The sequence below is a fragment of the Typopeltis vanoorti genome, chromosome 22 (genome assembly GCF_054136105.1).
Source record: "Typopeltis vanoorti isolate ZY-2024b chromosome 22, IOZ_Tvanoo_1.0, whole genome shotgun sequence".
Lineage (NCBI taxonomy): Eukaryota > Metazoa > Arthropoda > Arachnida > Uropygi > Thelyphonidae > Typopeltis > Typopeltis vanoorti.
In genome coordinates this window covers 2,806,893-2,827,085 of record NC_143570.1, presented here as the reverse complement: position 1 = coordinate 2,827,085, position 20,193 = coordinate 2,806,893, and the positions used below count along the sequence as shown (strand labels likewise).

Below are 20,193 nucleotides of genomic sequence, written 5' to 3'. Positions count from 1 at the left end.
TGCCAGCTATGTGAGGAGTTCTGTGAGAAAAGAGTATATGTGGAGTATATTACTACAAGGCTGGGTTAAGAGGCTCAGGAGATATACTGAAGCTATCTCCAGTAGCATGGAATGAGAAGTTGGGTGGAAGGAGATAAACGCTGCTTGGGTGCTATTTAAGTACTATCCAGCAGAAGCAAGTCTAAATGTATTCCAAGGATCAGAAAGTTAAATAAGATAGGCGTGAAATGTGAAATGGATGAATGAAGAGATAAAACATGCATTACAGAGAAAGAAGACATTATTACTGCTCAACATAAGATGAGTGGTAATAATCAATGTCATACAAAGAACAAGCAAGGAGGGTAATTCAGTTGGTAAGAGTAGCAAAAGAGCAGTATGAACAGCAGTCAACTAATGAAGCCAAAAAAAAAAAAAAAAAACTTACGGATAGATGTTTTTTCACTTGGTTATACTTTTTTGGCATCTTTAATTTACAGGATGATTATAATTAAAGTTCGCATTTCAAAAGGCTGTAGCTGGGTAACTACTAAAAGAATGATTTAATATTTAACGTGATGATGTGTGTGGCAATGGAATTTTATTTTGTGCAAAAACCAACATTATTTCTAAAAGTTGCCAATAGGGTAATACATGTTGCTGCAATACCGTAGTAGGATATTCAAAATGTCACAAAACATAGGGTACACACAGCACATTGTGTGGTTACACAACAACATGTTCGACATGCTAGCCTCCATTATTGGCAACATGCTGAAATTGCCAAATCACATGCTCAACCATAGAATGTCGAGTTTCACTCGAAATGTTGTAGATATGGCATGTAATACTGCCATCTTGAGGTCACTTAGTTGGCTATGTGTCCACAATATACAACGTCTTTGAGATGTCCTCATAACCAAAAGTCACAGGGGTTTAGATCTGACGAGCACGTTGACCACGTTGTATAAAAATGGCAGCTGATAATTCTGTCCTCAGCAAAATGTGTCTGAAGTAACCACTTGATAGATGTGGTGATGTGAAGAAGGGCACCATCCTGCATAAAAACTGTTGAATCCAGGCACTGATGCTATTGAAGTGTTGGAATCATCAGAGATGCATCTCACTGGCCATTAACAGTGAAGGAAATGAGACCAGTAGGACCGAGCTCCTCGAAAAAGAAATTACCTCCAGAGAATGAAGTGGAATCTGTTGCACAATGTGTGGGTTTGCAGTTGCCTAAATTCTGTAGTCATGTGCATTCACAGCATTGTCCAGATGGAAGTGAGCTTAATCAGTCCAGAAAATGTTCCATAATCAGTCGTTGCCAGGTCAAATGTTTCTTGTTCGCCCTGGTCAGGATTAAGCAATTGCTGAATGTGGGAAATCTTATAAGGATAACAGTGCAGAATTTGCCTTATGACTTTGTGAATCGCTTACGGGTGTCTCTAAAGACCGTGCAATACGCCATGCGCTGCTGTTTCCTATGACATTTACCATCCTTTCATCCTCTAACACTGTGGCTGCTTACTCCACTGTCTGCCATTCGATGGGCTTCCATCCTCTGCCAGGTTTGACATCTAAGGAATCTATCTCTTCAAATTTCCAGATCATTTTGTGTAAACCATTTGCAGTCATAGGACCCGTTTTTAATCTTTTAATATTCTGAACTTTTACAATGCTATCAAGGCACAGATGTTATTTTGGTAAAACAACTTCACAAGAAGTGTGCGATCCTTCGGTAATGGTGATAGTGTGCTTTAACATTGCTTGCTCACAGGGAATGAACTGATGCATTATGCAGCTACCTACTTTTATAGAGGTTTCTTTTGAAGCATATATCATTGGAGGCATTTGTTGTTTGCATAAATAGTACGGTTGCAGCATTTCACTGCATACTAGGAGTATCATATGTAATTTACATGTATTACAGGGCCATGTATCACCCTAGTGGCAACTTTTAGAACTAATATTCGTTTTTGTGCAAAATAAAATTTCATTGCAGTACACACCATCATGTTAAATATTAAAGTGTTCTGCTGAGTAATTACCCAGTAACAGCCTTTCAAAATGTGAACTTTAATTATAATCACCCTGTCTATTTTAAAACCCTAGAGAGTTCTTTTGATATGTAGCCAGCAAGAAAAATAATGATTATGGTAGGATGACAGTGACTGGACAAAATGGTATAAGGACAACTACTGCAGAGGATACAGTAGAGATATTTAATGAGCATAAAGCTGTTTCATTCTTGGAAATGTGACATATATAATTTGAGAGCAGTAGATGAGGAGGAAGAGAAACTGACTGTGAGTGAGCAAGAAGGCATGTGGGGAATTGAGCAAACATGATGTTAATAAACACTGTGGAATTTGATGATATATCACCATGTATTTTCAAAAAATGCACTAGGGAGTACATCAGCCTTAGCATATTTGTTTAATATGAGTCTTACATTGGATCAAGTTCCAAAGGAGTGAAAGCAAGGAACTGTACAGCTTTATAAGGGAGAACTCTATCATCAAATTATAGGCCAATTTGTGTGTCAGGTGTTACAGTTAAAGTTGGAGAGGCTAGTGAAAACCAGGATCTAGAATTGGATTGACAACACTAATATTATCTTTAATGGACAGCACAGATTTGCTAAAGGGAGGTCATGTTTTAGTAATCTGTTTACTTATTACAATAAGGTGAAAGCTGCATTGGACAAGCGAGATTGATATACAATGTACTCAGATTTTGCACACACTTTTGATAGATTATCACATAACAAGTTGACAGTCAAACTAGAGCAGATGGGGTTGGATATTAGACTAGTACATTGAATTGGAGGTTGGCTATCTGATACATATCAGCAAGCTATGTATGGCGGAGCAATATCTCAGAAGAGGAAAGTCACTAGTGGTGCGTCTCAGAGCCCGTTTTAGAAATTGCTGTTTAACCTGTATGTTAATAATATTGAAGAAGATTTGAATGGGAATATTCAGTTGTTTGAAGTTGATACAAAGTTGGAAAGAACTATGAGGAGTAGAACAGATGTTGTAGCCTTACAAAAAGACTTGAGTAGACTGAATGAATGGGCACTGGAGTGGGATGCCAGTTCAATGTTACGAAATGTAAGACTTTAAAATTTGGAAAACAATGCAGGATTTACTGTTGGTGAGGATATATTGTTGGAGGTGGAGGAAATCAGAGATCTTGGGGTGATGATGGATAGGGATCTAAAATTTGGAGGACAACACAAAGCAAATTCCAGCAATCATGCAGAGGACACTGACTTGTACAAGTAAGGATATTCTGTTTCCATTGTATAAGGCCTTGATTAAACCACATATGGACTATACATTATGTGCAGATCTGATCACCTGCTTTTTGAAAAGGAAGATATATTAGAAAGGGTTCAGTGATGATTGATTAAGGTAATTTCTGGTGGCTAAAATGTTGAGTATGAAGAAAGGTTGAGAAGATGCAAACTGCAGAAGTTGGTAGGGATTGTTATGAGTAGAAATTGGTAACGGGTTGTTACAAGATTTATGTTGAAGTTTTTCATAAAATGGTGGGAGATGGGAGGACAAGAGGTCATCCCTGGAAGATGTATAAGGAGGGTGTAAGCAAGGGAGTGTGAGAAACATGTTTTTTGCATGGGAGTTGTGAATGATTGGAATGCATGCCTGAGAGCGTGTGTCTGCAGATAATTTGAAAGTATTTAAGGCACACTATGATGGGCTGTGTGTATGACAAAGACTCCTGCAATAAGTCTTTGACTGCATCAGTCTTGGGATAATAATAATAACAATCTAGCCATAATTGGCAGCCTTACAATGGCCATGGAAATATTATCTATAACAGAGGAACAGGGAAAAAAATAAGCATCTGTATAATAAAAGACGAATCAGCTATCTTAGACATAAAATATTAGAAAACAAAATATAATAAGAAATTATATACAGAACAAAATTTGCAACCAAATATTCAAATGGCAACATGGAAGTGAATTAGCAAATGCATGTTTAGGCTTAGGTGCTGGTTTACACTCATAATATAATTTAATGGAATAGCTATAGCACAAAGAGAAATAAGTAAAAAGCAAGTGTAATCATTTCCATATTTTGTGTCTGTCACAGAAACATCTTCAGGAATACAATATTAAAATCTTCAGGAATACAATATTAAAATTGTAATAACACCCATACACAAAAAAAAAGAAGAAATAATAAGTGAAAGAAATGAAATTAGACTATATAAAGACTCAAGTCTTATGAGGGGCACCTCAATGGATGCTGTTGGCTAGCCTTAGCTTCTGGCAGGAGACCTAAGAAGTTTAACACAGCCATATTTATTAAGATGAACCTGTTTTTTAAATCTGCTACTGATTCTAAAAAAAAAAAAAAAAAAAGTCTTTCAAGTTCGTATTTACTGTGATGGAGCATAATAGTTTTCTTCGATCTGATTCTGTGCAAGGTATCCAAGGCATAGTCAGCTACACCAGACTGACCATAGTTGTTGTGGAAGATATTATCAAATTACCATAATATGATAAGTTGCATGCACAAGAAACTTTGTAAACATGAGGAGGAAAAAGTGGATCCTTAAAAGAGCAGAGAAGAGAAGCTAGTTTCAAATGAGACTTGAAAGCAGTGCAGAGATATTTCTTTAAAATTCTGGCTATTTTTTTTCTCACGTGAGCCCTCAATACAGGGAATAATAACATTACTGTAGTCTTTATGTTGAGATGGATATGAGGAAGCAGAAGGGACAGATAATTTGTAGATCTTGGCATTGTAACCATTGGACAGGAAGGTTTGGCAAATAAAGGCCAGTTCAACTGTAAGGGAAGCTTGGGTGGAATGTTAATAAATATGGTAGTGTTAAACTTCCCAAGATTTGGGAAACTTTAATTCTTAGGCCTCCCGCCCCAACAGACCAAAAGTCTTATGAGGGACACCCCCTGTGTGTGTCCCTCATTGTATTAATTTGTATCCGAATTAATTTGTCCTGAATTAATTTGGGCTAATTAATTAGTTAATTAATAAAAATTTGTCCCAAATTGTATTATGGGAAGTGAATTAGATAATAATGCAAACTTATTCAAAAGCATAATGTAGTTATTTACTTCACATTATCATAATGAGCCAAATCATCCAAATAATCATGGAAGAGTACATCACGATGTTACTGAGTATGCTGAAGGGGGGGGGGGGGATATTGTAAGGCAAAAAATAAGCAAAAATTGACTTATTTTCCACCTTACGAAACTTGCTGGCTTACTTAAGACAGCAACTATTATCCATAATAAGGATTCTGTGAATGAATTGTCTGATTATTATTATTATTATATGACACCTCCACGGAGTCCAAAGACTCATCGAGGGAGGGCACCTACTCTACAGCTCATTCTAACCTCAACTACACCAACGCCATCTACTGCCCAGCATCATCACTAGTATTTCCGCAGACAATCACAAACATCCATGCCTACAGTGGGATTCGAACCTGCAGCCTTTTGGCTGGAGAGTGGATACGCTAACCACTTAGCCAACCAGTCTGATCATGATTAAGCATTTACTTTCGAAGGCATTTACTGCTAGACATTTCAATTTTTGCTGCAACAATGATTTGGCATGTTTTTATCCCAGCCAAGAGGGATAACAAAGTTATCCCTCTGAGGATGAATTTGAGGGATAACTACCTCAGACAGAGGGCACACAAGGATTAAGGGTCTTGGATTTAGTCATCTCATCAGAGGATGTAATTATAAATGAGGTGTCAAATCATCCACCAATTGGTGAGAGTGACCATGAGGTGATTACCTGGGTGGTTGCCAGCAGTGCAAGGACCCCTGTGAGAAAATGGTATATGTGGAACTACAAGAGGGGGGGGGTGATTATGAAGAGCTCAGGAGACAGCTTGCAGGTGTAGCGTGGAATGAGGAGTTAGCTGGAAAAGAGATCAATGCAGCTTGGGGGATTTTCAAAAACTATCTAGTAGATGCAATGTCTAAATGTATTCCAAGAGTGAGAAGGTTAAATAAGGTAGGTGTGAGATGGATGAATAAAGAGATTAAGCATGCGATACAGAGAAAAAGGGCATTGTGGAGGCAGCATAAGAGAAGTGGAAATAACCAATTTCATGAGGTCTACAAAGACCAGGCAAGGAGGGTGACTTGGTTGGTGAGAGTAGCTAAAGAGAGGTATGAACAGCAGTTAGCTAATGAAGCCAAAAAGAATCCTAGGGAGTCCTTCGATATGTAGCCAGCAAAAGAAAGAATGATTATGAAAGGATGACACTGATTGGAGAAAATGGTATAAAGACAGCTGTTGCAGAATGTGTGTGTGGTGGAGATACTTAATGAGCAGTTCATAAAGATCTTTCAATCTTGTGAATGTGACTTCATGGAGAGATTAAGAGCAGTTGATGATGGGGAGGAGAGACTGACTGTAAGTGAGCAAGAGGTGTTTGGGGAGTTGAGTAAACTAGATGTAAATAAGGCTGTGGGACTTGATAATATATCACCACGTATTCTGAAGGAATGTTCCAGGGAGTTGACACCTGCCTTGACATATTTTTTTAATACGAGTCTTGCACTTGGTCAAGTTCCTAAGGAGTGGAAGGAAGGCAAGATTGTGCCACTTCATAAAGGAGGTGATCGAACTCAAGCATCAAACTATAGGCCTATCTGTGTGTCAGGTGTTGGTTAAGTTGTTGGAGAAGCTTGTGAGAACTAGGATCCAGAGTTGGGTTGACAAGAATGGTATTATCTTTGATGGACAGCATGGATTTGCTAAAGGGAGGTCATGTTTTAGTAATCTACTTACTTATTACAATAAAGTGACTGCTTCCTTGGACAGAGGAGAAGGATACACAGTAATATACTTGGATTTTGCAAAGGCTTTTGATAGAGTACCTCATAATAAGTTGACAGTCAAACTAGAGCAGATAGGGTTGGATATTAGATTAGTGCATTGGATTGTAGACTGGCTATCTGATAGGTATCAACAAGTTGTGTATGGGGGGTGCGATATCCAGGAAAGTCACTAGTGGAGTGCCTCAGGGGTCTGTTTTAGGGCCATTACTGTTTAACTTGTATATTAATGATATTGGCAAAGATTTGGATGGAGATGTTCAGTTTTCTGCAGATGATGCAAAGTTGGGATGAACCATAAAGAGTAGTGAAGATATTGTGGCCTTGCAAGAAGACTTGAATGAATTGAGTGATTGGGCACAGGAATGGGAATGTGAGTAATGTTGCAAAATGTAAGGTTTTAAAATTTGGAAAACAAAGATGGGATGCAGAATTTATGCTTGGTGAGAATATATTGTTGGAGGGAGAGGAAATAAGAGATCTGGGGGTGATAGTGGATAAGGATCTAAAATTTAGGGGACACATCGCCAAAATTGTGAGGACAACACAAAGAATTCTGGGAATAATACGGAGAACATTGACATGTAGAAGTAGGGAGATTCTTGTTCCTTTGTATAAGGCTTTGATTTGGCCACACATGGACTATTGTGCCAGATTTGGTCACCAGGTTTTCAAAAGGATGAAGAGATGTTGGAAAGGGTCCAAAGGCGACTGACTAAGGTAGTTTCTGACCTCTGGAACGTTGAGTATGAGCAAAGATTGAGAAGATGTAATTTGCAGAGTCTGGCGGAGAGAAGGAAGAGGGGAGATATGATAGAGACCTACAAGTTGGTAAGGGATTGTTATAAGATCAATGGTAGAGAAGTTCTACAGAAAATAGTGGGAGATCAGGGGAGAACCAGAGGTCATCCCTGGAAACTGTATAAAGAGGGTGTGAGTAGGGGAGTGAGAGGCAGGTTTTTTTCGTGCAGAGTTGTGAATGATTGGAATGCCTTGCCTGAGAGTGTGATGTCTGCAAGGAGTTTGAGTGTGTTTAAGACATGGTATGATGAGATGTGTATGTGATAAAAGGACCTCCCAGATGAGTCTTTGACTCTATGAGGTCTTGGGGTAATAATAATAATAATAATAATAAAAGAGTTAAAGATAAGCTACTGATGATTTCAAAGTTAAGTTGTTACCAGGAAATAGAAATATGTTGGGTCAATTTGAAGAATTTTATCCAAAATAAAATTAGCATACTTAAATTTTAGAATAAAGCATTTTATTCTTCATTTTATTGTTAGCTACCTAACTAGGTAGCTTTTGCTGCCACTAGCAGAAATGGGTTTGTCAGCTTGTGTTATGATCTAATGAATGAACTAATAATCCATTTAATTATGCTAAGTCATAATTATTCATAATTCCAACTTCAAAATGTTACTTTCCTATTAAACATGCCTTCTAGTTTTCTGTCATGCAATAATGCATATAAACACAATTTATATCTTTTTTGGGACATTACTACTATTACCACCAGACATCCGTGGAGTCAAACTCATCATGAGAGGTCTCTCTCTCTCAGTCTCACACACACACACACACACACACACACACACACACACACACACAGCTAATCATATTGTGCCTTAAATTCACATTCTCTGCAGACTCCACACCCTCAGACAATTAATTTCAATCACTCACCACTCTCCATGCAAAAAACCTGCTTTTCAATCCTTTGCTCATATCCTCCTTATACAACTTCTGGGGATGATCTCTTGTTCTTTCCCAACATTTATAAAAGACCTCTTCAACATTAATTTGATAACTTCAAATTAACCCTTACCAACTTATACATCTCTATCATATTACCCCTCTTCCATCTGAAAACTTTAATATTAACTTATAACATTTTGATTATCTTTTCTGATAGTGTATATATTTTATTGATTTCACATCACTGACATTGTGGTTGAAACAACTAAGGCTACAGGACCATTATGCTTTTATCTGTTTCGAAAATTCTGTGCTATGGTCATGTTCAGATTTTGTGACTTCTTATGTGGATCAGATATTAAAAAAAAAAAAAAAATGTAGAGATGAGTGATACTGTTGTGATCTGCTTATAAACTATATATAAAAGTTCATTTGCAATAAATACATGAAAGAAAATAAAATAAGTACGGAATTGATGCATAAATCATACAAAAAGTGGATTTTAGAGCAATTTGTACTTTTTCAAATGAAAGTGAAACAGGATCTAAGGTGAATTTTTTGCTTGTTTGTTTACTAATTTTGTTATTATTATATATTTCCTGCACACAAATCACTTCATAACCTATTATTCCCTGGAGGTCTCTCAAAATAATAATTCCAAAATCTGCTTCAATATTTCATTTGGAAAATACTGAAGTTCTAAAGAACATGTTCATATATTACTTCATTGTTACATGACAGAACTCTAAAAAAAAATTTTTTTTTAGAGTTCTCTCTTATATGATAAAAAGTTATTTGGGCACTAATAGTTCAATTCAAACTAAACTGCAATAAACTTTGCTAAATACGAGTAATGCTATACTTCACCAAAATCTAGATAAAGAATAAAAGACGGGGGAAAACCGTTGACTCACACAGATATGACTCATCTCACCTTCTCTATATATGATGCTAAAAATTCTAAATTTCGAGCATCGCTCATTACACCATGTATTAAGACGACTGGTTTATAAGATTTCAACTGCACCACGCCTTGAATACCGGCTGTAATAAAAAACATAAAGCATAAATTCAAAGCTCTCATTTGTACAACCGACAACATCGTTTGTGTTTACATTTCTTGAAAGAAATGTGATGTCAAAAAGTGATGTTGTGAAAGACAACGCCACCATGCAATCGCAGGCTTTAATGGTATTTAAAATTTTCATTTTCATTGAATTGTAGAAGGAATATTATAAACATTACAACTCAAATACGATCTTAAAATATATTTTTCATACACACACACACACATATAAGTTCACATATAAATATATGAAATGGAATATAAAGGAATGGTGAACGAAGAGAATGACGTTTTTATTTTTTATTCATTTATTTTTCTTAAAATACGTTTCCAAGGACTGTGTAGCTCAGTGGAAGTGACGCTTACGTCCTTTGCGCTTGGCCGCTTGAAGGTTCTAGTCTAGTCGCTGAGTGGAGGAATTTCTTTTAAGCCTATTTTCGACCGGTTCCCGAGTTAGTCGATCTCTGGCACAGACAAGCGGGTTCCGGAAACTCGGGTTTTTCGTCCCGTAAACTCAAGAAAATCGACCGTAGTACCCACATTATTTCAGACAGTGACATATCTTATTAGGGTTAAGTACCAAGAGGTGGCAGCACTTGTTTGCCAGCCTCTTCATCGGTGGATGCTATAATTAGTGATAGACATGGGTCAGCTATCTCTGATTGGCTACCGGTGGAGATTGAACTGCCCACTCAGTCTCCAAAGCTAGATAGGGTATGAAGGCCTCGCCTACTCCCTATTAGGGAATAAAAAAAGGAGTTAGTTGATTTTTTTTTATTTTTGAACACGTTTCCTAAGAAGGTGGTGAGTTTAGACACCAGATCTGTTTGTGTGATGCGACTGACTTTGTGTTTAGCTGTGTGCTTGGGTGAGGTATTAGAATAAAAATATAATTTCTAAAGATCTCCTACAATGAGTCTCATAATGGCATGGAGGTCCTGAATAATAATAACTAAAAAATAAATCTCCTGATGCCTTTGATTTCTCGGAGAAGTGGGATCTTTAGCCTTACCTAACTTACAAGGGAGTAGCCAGTTTCCATCTTTCGTCCTTCGCTGATAGTGAGCACAAGATATCAATGAACCAAGGCTTTCGAGAGTAGGAGGACGATAGACAACTGCCACTACCTTGTTGCCCTAAACCCTCACATTCCTATTATTATCTATCGTAGGGCTACCTTTATGGTAAAATATTGTGAGGCAGCAAAATAAATAAATTAATTAATTTAAAAAACGTTTCTAGTAGGGAAAAATCCTATTTGCTCATGCTAAGTTCGATTAACTCTAGCGTTTTCTTCCATACTGGGGAAGAAAACGCTATTTTCACATGGTTGCACAAATACCAGAATAATAACAATAACCTCACGAATTAATTTGAGTATACGTTTTCCTGTTCAAAGGTTTTATGTATTACCAATCGAGTATTAGTTGGCCTGAAAAGAAGGAAGAAGATCGCTTGTATTGACACAGAAAAATTCTGCTTATATAAAGAAAGAAAGAATTTTGAGAATCATATTGTTTATTGATGGCGAACTTTTTCAAGAGAAATTTTACCAAGCTGCATGACAAAAAAAGTAAAATAATAATAAAGTGAATCCTCTTATTCTCCAAAACAGGGATACTGTTTTATCTCTTGCATCTGGAAATAACTGGACTCAGTCTCCAGCCTAAAGAAACCAACAGGAATCAAACCTGTAACCCCCTTTCTTTTCTAATATGTATCATTGATCTAGTCTTGCAACAGTGCAATCGGAAAAAAATCACTTAACGCCTTTTATAACCGTATAGGGAGTAGGCGAGCCCTTTTTATCCCTATCTAACTTTTGGAGATAAAGTGGACAGTTCAAACTCTACTGGTAGCCAATCAGGGATGGCTGGCCTAAGGCTATCACTAATTAAGCAGCATGCAGTGAAGATACGGCACAACAAGTGCCACCATTTCGTGGTCCCTAACCCTAACACACCAACACAATATTTTTAATGTCTGAAATAGTGTGGGTTCTATGGTAGATTTTCTTGAGTTTAGGGGATAATAAACCCGAGTTTCAGAGTTGCCCGTGCCAGAGATCGACTAACTCAAGAACTAGTTAAAAAAGCTTAGTAAAAGTTCCTCTATTCAGAGATTAGACCTGAACTTGAAGTCTATCTTCAGGCGGTTTAGGGCTGAGGAGTGCAAACACCACTCCCACTGAGCTACACAGGGAAAATACAAGGATCAAATAAAATAACTTTCGAATTAAAAACAATACAACAATCACACTATGCATCTAAACATAAAGACCACTGAATTAGAAACTTTTATTTAATAACGGGTTGGACCTCATTTAGCCTGAATTGGATATGCGGACATATGCGGTTTCACATATATCCCACAAGATGGTAGAATCCATCTACGTCTACAACATGCAAGGGTATTCACCAGACAATCCTTTTACTCGCTCAGTTTGCTCTCGGATCTCTTTTCCTAACTTCCCATGCATTCTTAAAAAAGTTCAGATACCGCTTTTGTAATGGCACAGAAGATGGTAAAAGTTGCTATCATGCTCACTGAACGATTGCTGAACAATTGCTGAGAAGAATATTTCATCTACGACAATACTGCTCTCTTGAGCAATGGAGAGCAGCATTGTCGGAGATGAAACAACCATCACCTGATGAATAAAAAGTCAGCATTGTAGAATGGACTTGGTCTGCAACAATGTTCCGATCCGTTTCGTACCAACAGAACATGGCAAGCTCATGGGGGCTACACAAACTGCCTATACCATGTACAACATGTTCTGTACCATAAACAAGGTACAGAACATGATGTACCATAACTCGTAGGACGACATGACTTTTTGCAGTCTTCCAGTGCCCAGTCATGGTGTTCTTGACCCCAGTGAAGACGAACATTCCGGTTCTTCACAGAAATCAGAGGTTTCGGTATAGGCATGCGACTGCCAATACCGATTCTCTTCAATTCCATGCGATTAATTCCGTAAGATATGGGTCAGGAGCAGCCTTCATAAAATGCTTCAGTCAATTTCTGCACACGGGAAGTTCTGTTTGACCGTAATATTCTTCTCAGACCACAGCGATCTCGTTCCTGACAGACTGTCTTAGGATCACATTTATGCTTAGATAAGCAATGTGGGTTATTTTAGTACTAATTAAACTTCTGGGATATCTCATCTTTTGAGAAATTAATAAAATTAATAAAATTAATAAAATATTTTATTAATTTTGAGAAATTAATAAAATAAAGAAATTAATATATATATATATATATATATATATATATATATATATATATATATATATATATATATATATATATAAAGTTTTTTAACTTGGGTATATTATGTATTAACGCTATCAATATATATATATATATATATATATATATATATATATATATATATATATATATATATATATATATATTAATTTCTTTATTAATTCCAAATCAATATTAATATTAATTTATTAATATATATTAATTCCAACAAATTGTTGTCTCATGAAGCGAAACACATTGTTGGACGTGAAACGTTTCACGTTTCGGCTTATCAGCATAAAGGCTTACTCGGCTTATCGGCCCAATATATATATATATATATATATATATAAAGTTTTTTAACTTGGGTATATTATGTATTAACGCTATCAATATATATATATAAGGCTTACTCGGCTTATCGGCCCAATATATATATATATATATATATAAAGTTTTTTAACTTGGGTATATTATGTATTAACGCTATCAATATATATATATATATATATATATATATATATATATATATATATATATATATATATATATATATATATATATATATATATATATATTGGGCCGATAAGCCGAGTAAGCCTTTATGCTGATAAGCCGAAACGTGAAACGTTTCACGTCCAACAATGTGTTTCGCTTCATGAGACAACAATTTGTTGGACGTTTCAAAACAATGGAGAGCCCGTTTACCAGCCTGGAAGTCGGGGGTTTGGGCGCCAGAGGCGCCATAGCCCCCCCTAGTGTGTGTGTAGAAAGTTTTTTAACTTGGGTATATTATGTATTAAAGCTACCAAGTAATTTTATATAAACTTGGTTTTAATCCTATTTCCCAAGTAAGCAAACAGACAAGTAAGTCAAGTTTGCACCTGCACGTAGTGCAAGTCAGGCAACTCGTGGTAACGTAGTGCAAGTCTGAGGCAACTCGTGGTAAAGGTGGAGTAAGCTCCGATCACTTACCTTAGAATTTTCCCCTAATGCAAACCACATCCCCTTGCGGAAATGTATGATGCTATGCATTAAAGATAAGGGTCACTACCCAGACCGGTTTCGACCGTTATTGAGGTCTCATTAGTGGGAGCCAGTCCTAAAAATGCCAAGGTTGAAATAATACAGAGCTTATGAATTTTACATAAACAAGTTACCATAAGGTGCTTTGGCCTTATTAAATAAAATCTCAGGATGAGAGATAGATGTAGAAAGTTTTTTAACTTGGGTATATTATGTATCAAAGCTACCAAGTAATTTTATATAAACTTGGTTTTAATACATAATATACCCAATGTATTATAAGTTATTATAAGTTATTAATAAGTGACGTTTGTGTACAAGCAAAGATTCAGAAATGCAATATCCAAGGTTCCTCTGTAACGCAGTCGGTAGAATGGCATCGTTTGAATGAAAAGAACTCATTCGAATCTCGTCTAAGGAAACAAAGAACATTTACAAGGGCTTTTCAGCTAACTGAAAGTGACTTAGTAGAGCCGAATTCTGAGGTGGTAGGACTTCCTCGAATGAAGCATACTAACCAGCACGACAACACATGCTTGATATCGCGAAGATTTATCGCCTGGCATTCATTGCATTAAATTAGGTTTATGGAAATTATTATATTTTAACTCGTATGTGACGAATTTAACACGTAATGGAATAGAATGGGACAGGATGTGAAGTTCAAATATGAAACAGTACAGTAGTTGAATGTCTTTTAACCATTAAGTTACTAATCTGGTTCATCGAAGTTTTCAGAAATTTTTTATTTTTTTTATCAATTTAATTAAATCCACTTTATGATGACTGCATAGGTTGATAGCTTCGGATTCACTTTCATTGAATTATCTTTTTTTTATTATTTTTTTTTTTATGGTCAATGAATACGCCTTTAAGCAGAAGTGTTTTTGTTTGCTGTTTTGAAAATCAATCATTTTTAGTTTGATAAATCAGAGCGAAATAATATGAGCTACTAATTCAGTAACATGTGGCCATTCTTTTAATATGTTTACCTAAATTACGTTTTAATAAACTTAAAGGAATTGTTTTGATTTAGTTCCTGGCGATGAATGCATAACTTTATAGCTTGTGGAATGGCATGTTTATTTAACTGTTGTAAAGAAATTTCAACCAGTGGAGCTTGCAAACAAGGCATTGCGGATGTCGTTCATTTAATAACATTATCGTGCATATTTTTAGACTTTTGACATCAATACTTTTTAGAAGTACCATTCAGATATGCTTATTGATATGATTATTTTTTAAAATATTTATATTAAAATTGGCGTTACATTCGTAGCACTACGCTGCTTGAGGAAAAAAGGTTCGATTCTTCTCGGGGACCTTTTCTAATCATATTTTCGACCAGTCCCCGAGTTAGTCCATCTCTGGCAGGTACAAGGAGAATTCATCTTCATAAAACTCAAATTTTTCACCCCACAGTTTAAGAAAAACTAACCGTAACACTCATACTGTAACAAACAATAACATGGAGGTTCTAATTTAGTGTTAAAAGGTGGCAGCATCTGTCTGTCATCACTTATTATTATCCGTTTCGTTTCAAACAGGTATGAGCTTTGCATTATGGGATGCTAAGGCAATTGATGTTAAGTTATTAGCCTCTATATACAAGCAGCCCAGTCGTGAAGATACTTCACGCGCAAACTTCGTTTGCTTACAATTGAATAAAAAATTAAACAACAATGTAATTTTTTGGAATCTTTAATTTATAGTCCATACTATGTAAATGTGGTTTAAAAGATTTTAAATATTTAGAAGATTAAAAAAAAAAAATAGAGGAGACAGAAAGAACTACACAAATGTTTTGGGATGTACTGTCCGCAGAATACGAGAACTTTGGCTGGCGCTGTGCCAAGAAGGGTCAATTCATATTGAAGGGGAGAAAGGAATAAGGCGATGTACGAATTCGTCACCAACACGCGAATCAGGTGCTTTATGCGTAAAATTTTCCAACTGTTATTATAAGAAAAATAGTTACCACTTTAAAAAGTAGAATTTTCATTAAAAAAACTAATTTTCCGACGTATAATAATAAACACTCATTCAACGAAACGCATTGATTATCCTATTATGGGAATGCCTTCGCCTTCTTCTGTCATCGCAGAAGTGTCGAGGGGCCACGCATCTGTGGTTGGATAGTATATTCTGCAAATTAAATAAAATAAAAAGGCATTTATGAGAAGCTATTTCTGTGATGCATTTATGTCAGTAAAAAGATTTTTATATGAATTCATCGCACTGTATATGACAACGGAATAGAGGACTTTGCATGCAGAAATAATTAGGTTAGGGTGCCATTTTATAATGCCTGGATCAGGTCTCATTTGGATTGTTCGGCATAGATTTGGTCACCTGATTTTCATGATGAGGAGAATCTTCTTCTGCAGCTTCTCCCACTTAAGTGGGGTCACTGTTGATAATGAGTCTCCTCCACACCTTCCTGTCTTGGGATGTCACCACATCCAAGTTCTTCATCCTCAAGTCCTCTTCTACCAGCTCCCTACATCTCTTCTTTGGCCGCCTGTGCTTCTGCCTTCCTTGCACATCCATCTGCATGACCCTTCTTCCCACATATTCGTCCTTCCTCCTCATCACATGACCAAACCATCTCAACCTTGCCTCCTGTATTTTCGCTCCTAAGTTCGTAACTTTCACTGTTCCCCTGACATAGTCATTTCTCACACGAAACCTTTCTGGTCACACTGCACATCCACCTAAGCATTTTCATCTCTACTACTTCCATCCTGCTGATGTTATTTTTCCTCATGGGCACAGTTTCTATAGCATACGTCATAGCTGGCCTCACTACTGTCTTATAGATTTTGTGCCTTTCAGATTGATCGCCACCATCTTATCGCATAACACTCCAGCCATCTCCCTCCAGTTCCTCCCACCTGCTTGTATCCTGCATCCCACTTCCTTCTCAACTCCTCCATCTTCTTCCACTGTTGAACCTAAATATCTAAAGTCCCTCACCTTCCTGATGACATTTCCTTCCAGCTCCAGATCTGTCTCCTGGCTGCCGGACACTGTGCAACACATATACTCTGTCTTACTTTTGCTCAGTCTCATACTTCTCTCTTCCAGTACTTTTCTCCATCTTTCCAGTTTAGTTCCTGCTTCTTCTCTTGAATCTGCACACAGCAAGATGTCATCTGCATACAACATTGTCCAAGGCGCATCTTCTCTCACCTCCTCCGTCACCACCTCCATCACATATGTTAAACAGAAACGGACTTAATGCTGACCCTTGATGCAAGCCAACTGTTACTTGAAAATTTTCTGTCTATCCCAGACAGGTCCGAACACTTGTCTTCACATTTCTGTACATCTCCCGCACCAACCTGACATATTTCTCCGGAACCTTCTTCTCCCTCAGACACCTCCAGACTTCTTGTCTTGGCACTCTATCGTATGCTTTCTCCAGATCAATAAATGCCAGATGTAGCTCCCTTTGTTTCTCTCGAAACTTTTTCATCATCTGCTGTAACCCAAAGAAAGAATACATTCAAAAAGAGTCCAGAGAAGATTGACGAAGGTAATAAACGATCTACGGAATGCTGGGTATGAAGACTGATTATGGAAAAGTAATTTGCAAATCCTTCTGAATAGGAAGCGGCGGCAAGAAGTAGGCAAGGGATTGTTATCAAGTCAGTGTGGAAGAAATTTTTCATAGAATGAAAAACGAGGTAGAAGAAGAGGCCATCCCTGGAAACCGTATAAGGAGGGTGTGTGTGTGTGCAAGGGAATGAGAAGAAGGTTCTTTGGATGGAGATTGGCTGGCAAGTAGAATACATTTCCTTACAGTGTGATGAATGCAGGCACATTGAGTGAGTTACGGCACCGTTTGATAAGGCTTTAAATATGATTATGTGTACCTCTCACAAAGTCTTTTAAATACAATAGTAATAATAAGGATGTTGATGACGATATAATTTCTGTTTTCGTACACTTACTTTCCTTCTTTTCTCCTCAACTTCCATCAAATTGTCAGCGATATTCCTTGACGCGAAATGTGCATTAAGAAAATGAAAAGAAATGTTTCCATTAGAGGATCCAGTTAATAAGCAATTTCCACAGGCAAATCAATAGGGTTAAAATACAAGTCAGCACCTTCTGGGTTAAGCCGTCTGTTATTCCTCCGCTGCTTGTGCTCTCAGCTGTTATGCCCACAGTGACTTTGAGTAATGGGAGTACATTGCTAGAACCCAACAATTGGATGTAGCTGGCTTTGTTTTCCGTATGTGCCAACAACATTTAGCATTTCCTTCTTGACCGAAAACCTTCTTCTCGTGTATTTTTCAAAATACATAAGCACTTACGGAATCTAAGGCTTATCTATCCATCTTGGTTTAGCTGAGACGGTGCCGCTTTTATTATTATTGTTGTGTTGTTGTTGTTTTACGTGATGACACCTCCAGTGAGTTCAAGGGCTTATCGTGGACTTTGGATCATTTGTCCCAGTGTCCCGAAATATACCAGTTTTGTCCCGGTGTTTGAATGTACAATTAAGAAAACAAAAGTGACGTCTTCTCAAATACATTTAAAATAATCGAACTGTAATTGAAAATAGTAACCATTTAAATGTCACTTCCTTACAAGTCACAGAAACGACGGTATTTTCACTATTTATTTACTTATTTCAGGTAAACAAGTACGTTGTTCGTCCAAGCTTATTCGCATTCGGCACAGTCTGGGAACTCTACAATCAGACTGAATCAGACTTTGTAACCTTTTGAGCGATATTTATGGCAAATAGTACTAATTTGATGCACCATTTCGTAATTTTATAAATTTTCGATATGGCTTCTAAAAGAGGAAGTAAATTTAAATAATGCTTATACAGGGAATTCAGTTTTATTAAGAAAACAAAATCTAAGAATGAACAGGAATGATATCCAATATTATTATTATTATTATTATTATTATTATTGTTGTTGTTGTTGTTGTTCCGGGAAACTCCAAGAAGTCAACAGACTCATCGATGGAGGCCCTAACATCATGTCTGAAACAACTATTCAACATTCACACAGTATCTATCATATCTTGCCATGAACTCATTCATGGTCGTAGCACCCACAACAGATTCTGGAAGCTTATTCAACTCATTCACCACTCTCCAAGTAAAAAACCTAGCTCTAACACCCTTGTCAACCACGCTTTTGTCCAGCTTCCATGCATGGCCCCTAGTCCTCCCACTACCAGTCATATTTTCAGAAATATCTTCTGGATCAATCTTATAAAAACCCTTCAGTAATTTGAATGTCTCAATCATATCACCCCTCCTTCGCCTATCGTCCAATTTCTACAACCCACAAATCCTCAACCTATTCTCATATGGTTCATTCCACAGGCCTGCTATCATCGTGGTCACTCGTCTCTGGACCCTCTCCACTTCCTCCCCATCACGAAGAAACCCTGGTGCCCATAACTGGGCACAGAAGTCCAGTTGGGGTCTTATCAAGGCTCGATACAGAGGAACAAACAACTTGTTTGTCTCTGCATGTTAAAGTATTTTTCATAAGCCAAGTGATTTGGTGAGCTGTTTTAGTCACTTTTGCAATGTGCCCCCTAAACTTCATCTCCCTATCCACCAGCACTCCCAAATCCCTGGCCTCATCAATCTCCTGGAGTACGGTTCCACCAATGTGATATACTGCTGCTGTTCTTTTCAGCCCAAAGTGCATAACCTTACACTTTGCCATATTAAATTGACAACCATTCTCCTTAGCCCAGTCCTCCAAACTATCCAAATCATCCTGCAAAATTTTGACATCCTGTGCACTCACAATTGCTCTACCCAACTTTGCATCATCAGCAAACAAGTGAACACTTCCTCTCAAATCCTTTCCAATATCATTGATGAAAAAATTGAAAAGCAGTGGTCCAAGAACAGAGCCCTGCGGCACTCCACTAGTCACAAGACGTCTTTTTGACTACACTCCTGAATAAACCACTCTCTGGTATCTCTCCTTCAACCACCCTCCTATCCATCTTACCAACCCTATATCTATCCTCATCTGCTCCAGTTTACTGATTAGGGTTCCATGTGGTATCCTATCAAAGGCCTTGGCAAGGTCCAGTAGTATCACTGTAAACCCATTACCCCTATCCAGTTTAGCTGTCACTGTGTTATAAAACGTGAGCAAGTTACTGAGGCATGATCTACCCTTCACAAAACCATGTTGTCCCCCCATACAATATCCCATTTTCATCTATCCAATCCTGTATTCTTTTCTTGACTAATTTCTCTAAGACTTTGACAATGATTCCTGATATGCTAATCGGTCGGTAATTTACAACA

General features: G+C 37.2%; 1 protein-coding gene across 1 annotated transcript in view; it reads right to left on the bottom strand.

Annotated features, from left to right (window-relative positions):
• Ppt2 (palmitoyl-protein thioesterase 2) overlaps nt 1-9,602 on the bottom strand; it is an 88,347-nt gene extending 78,745 nt beyond the window's left edge. Inside the window, exon 1 of the mRNA XM_090412331.1 lies at nt 9,474-9,602. Within this exon, the coding sequence (XP_090268457.1) occupies nt 9,474-9,599 (126 nt within the window). The 5' untranslated portion in view covers nt 9,600-9,602. The remainder of the gene's footprint in view (nt 1-9,473) is intronic.
• Nucleotides 9,603-20,193: the final 10,591 nt, after the last annotated feature.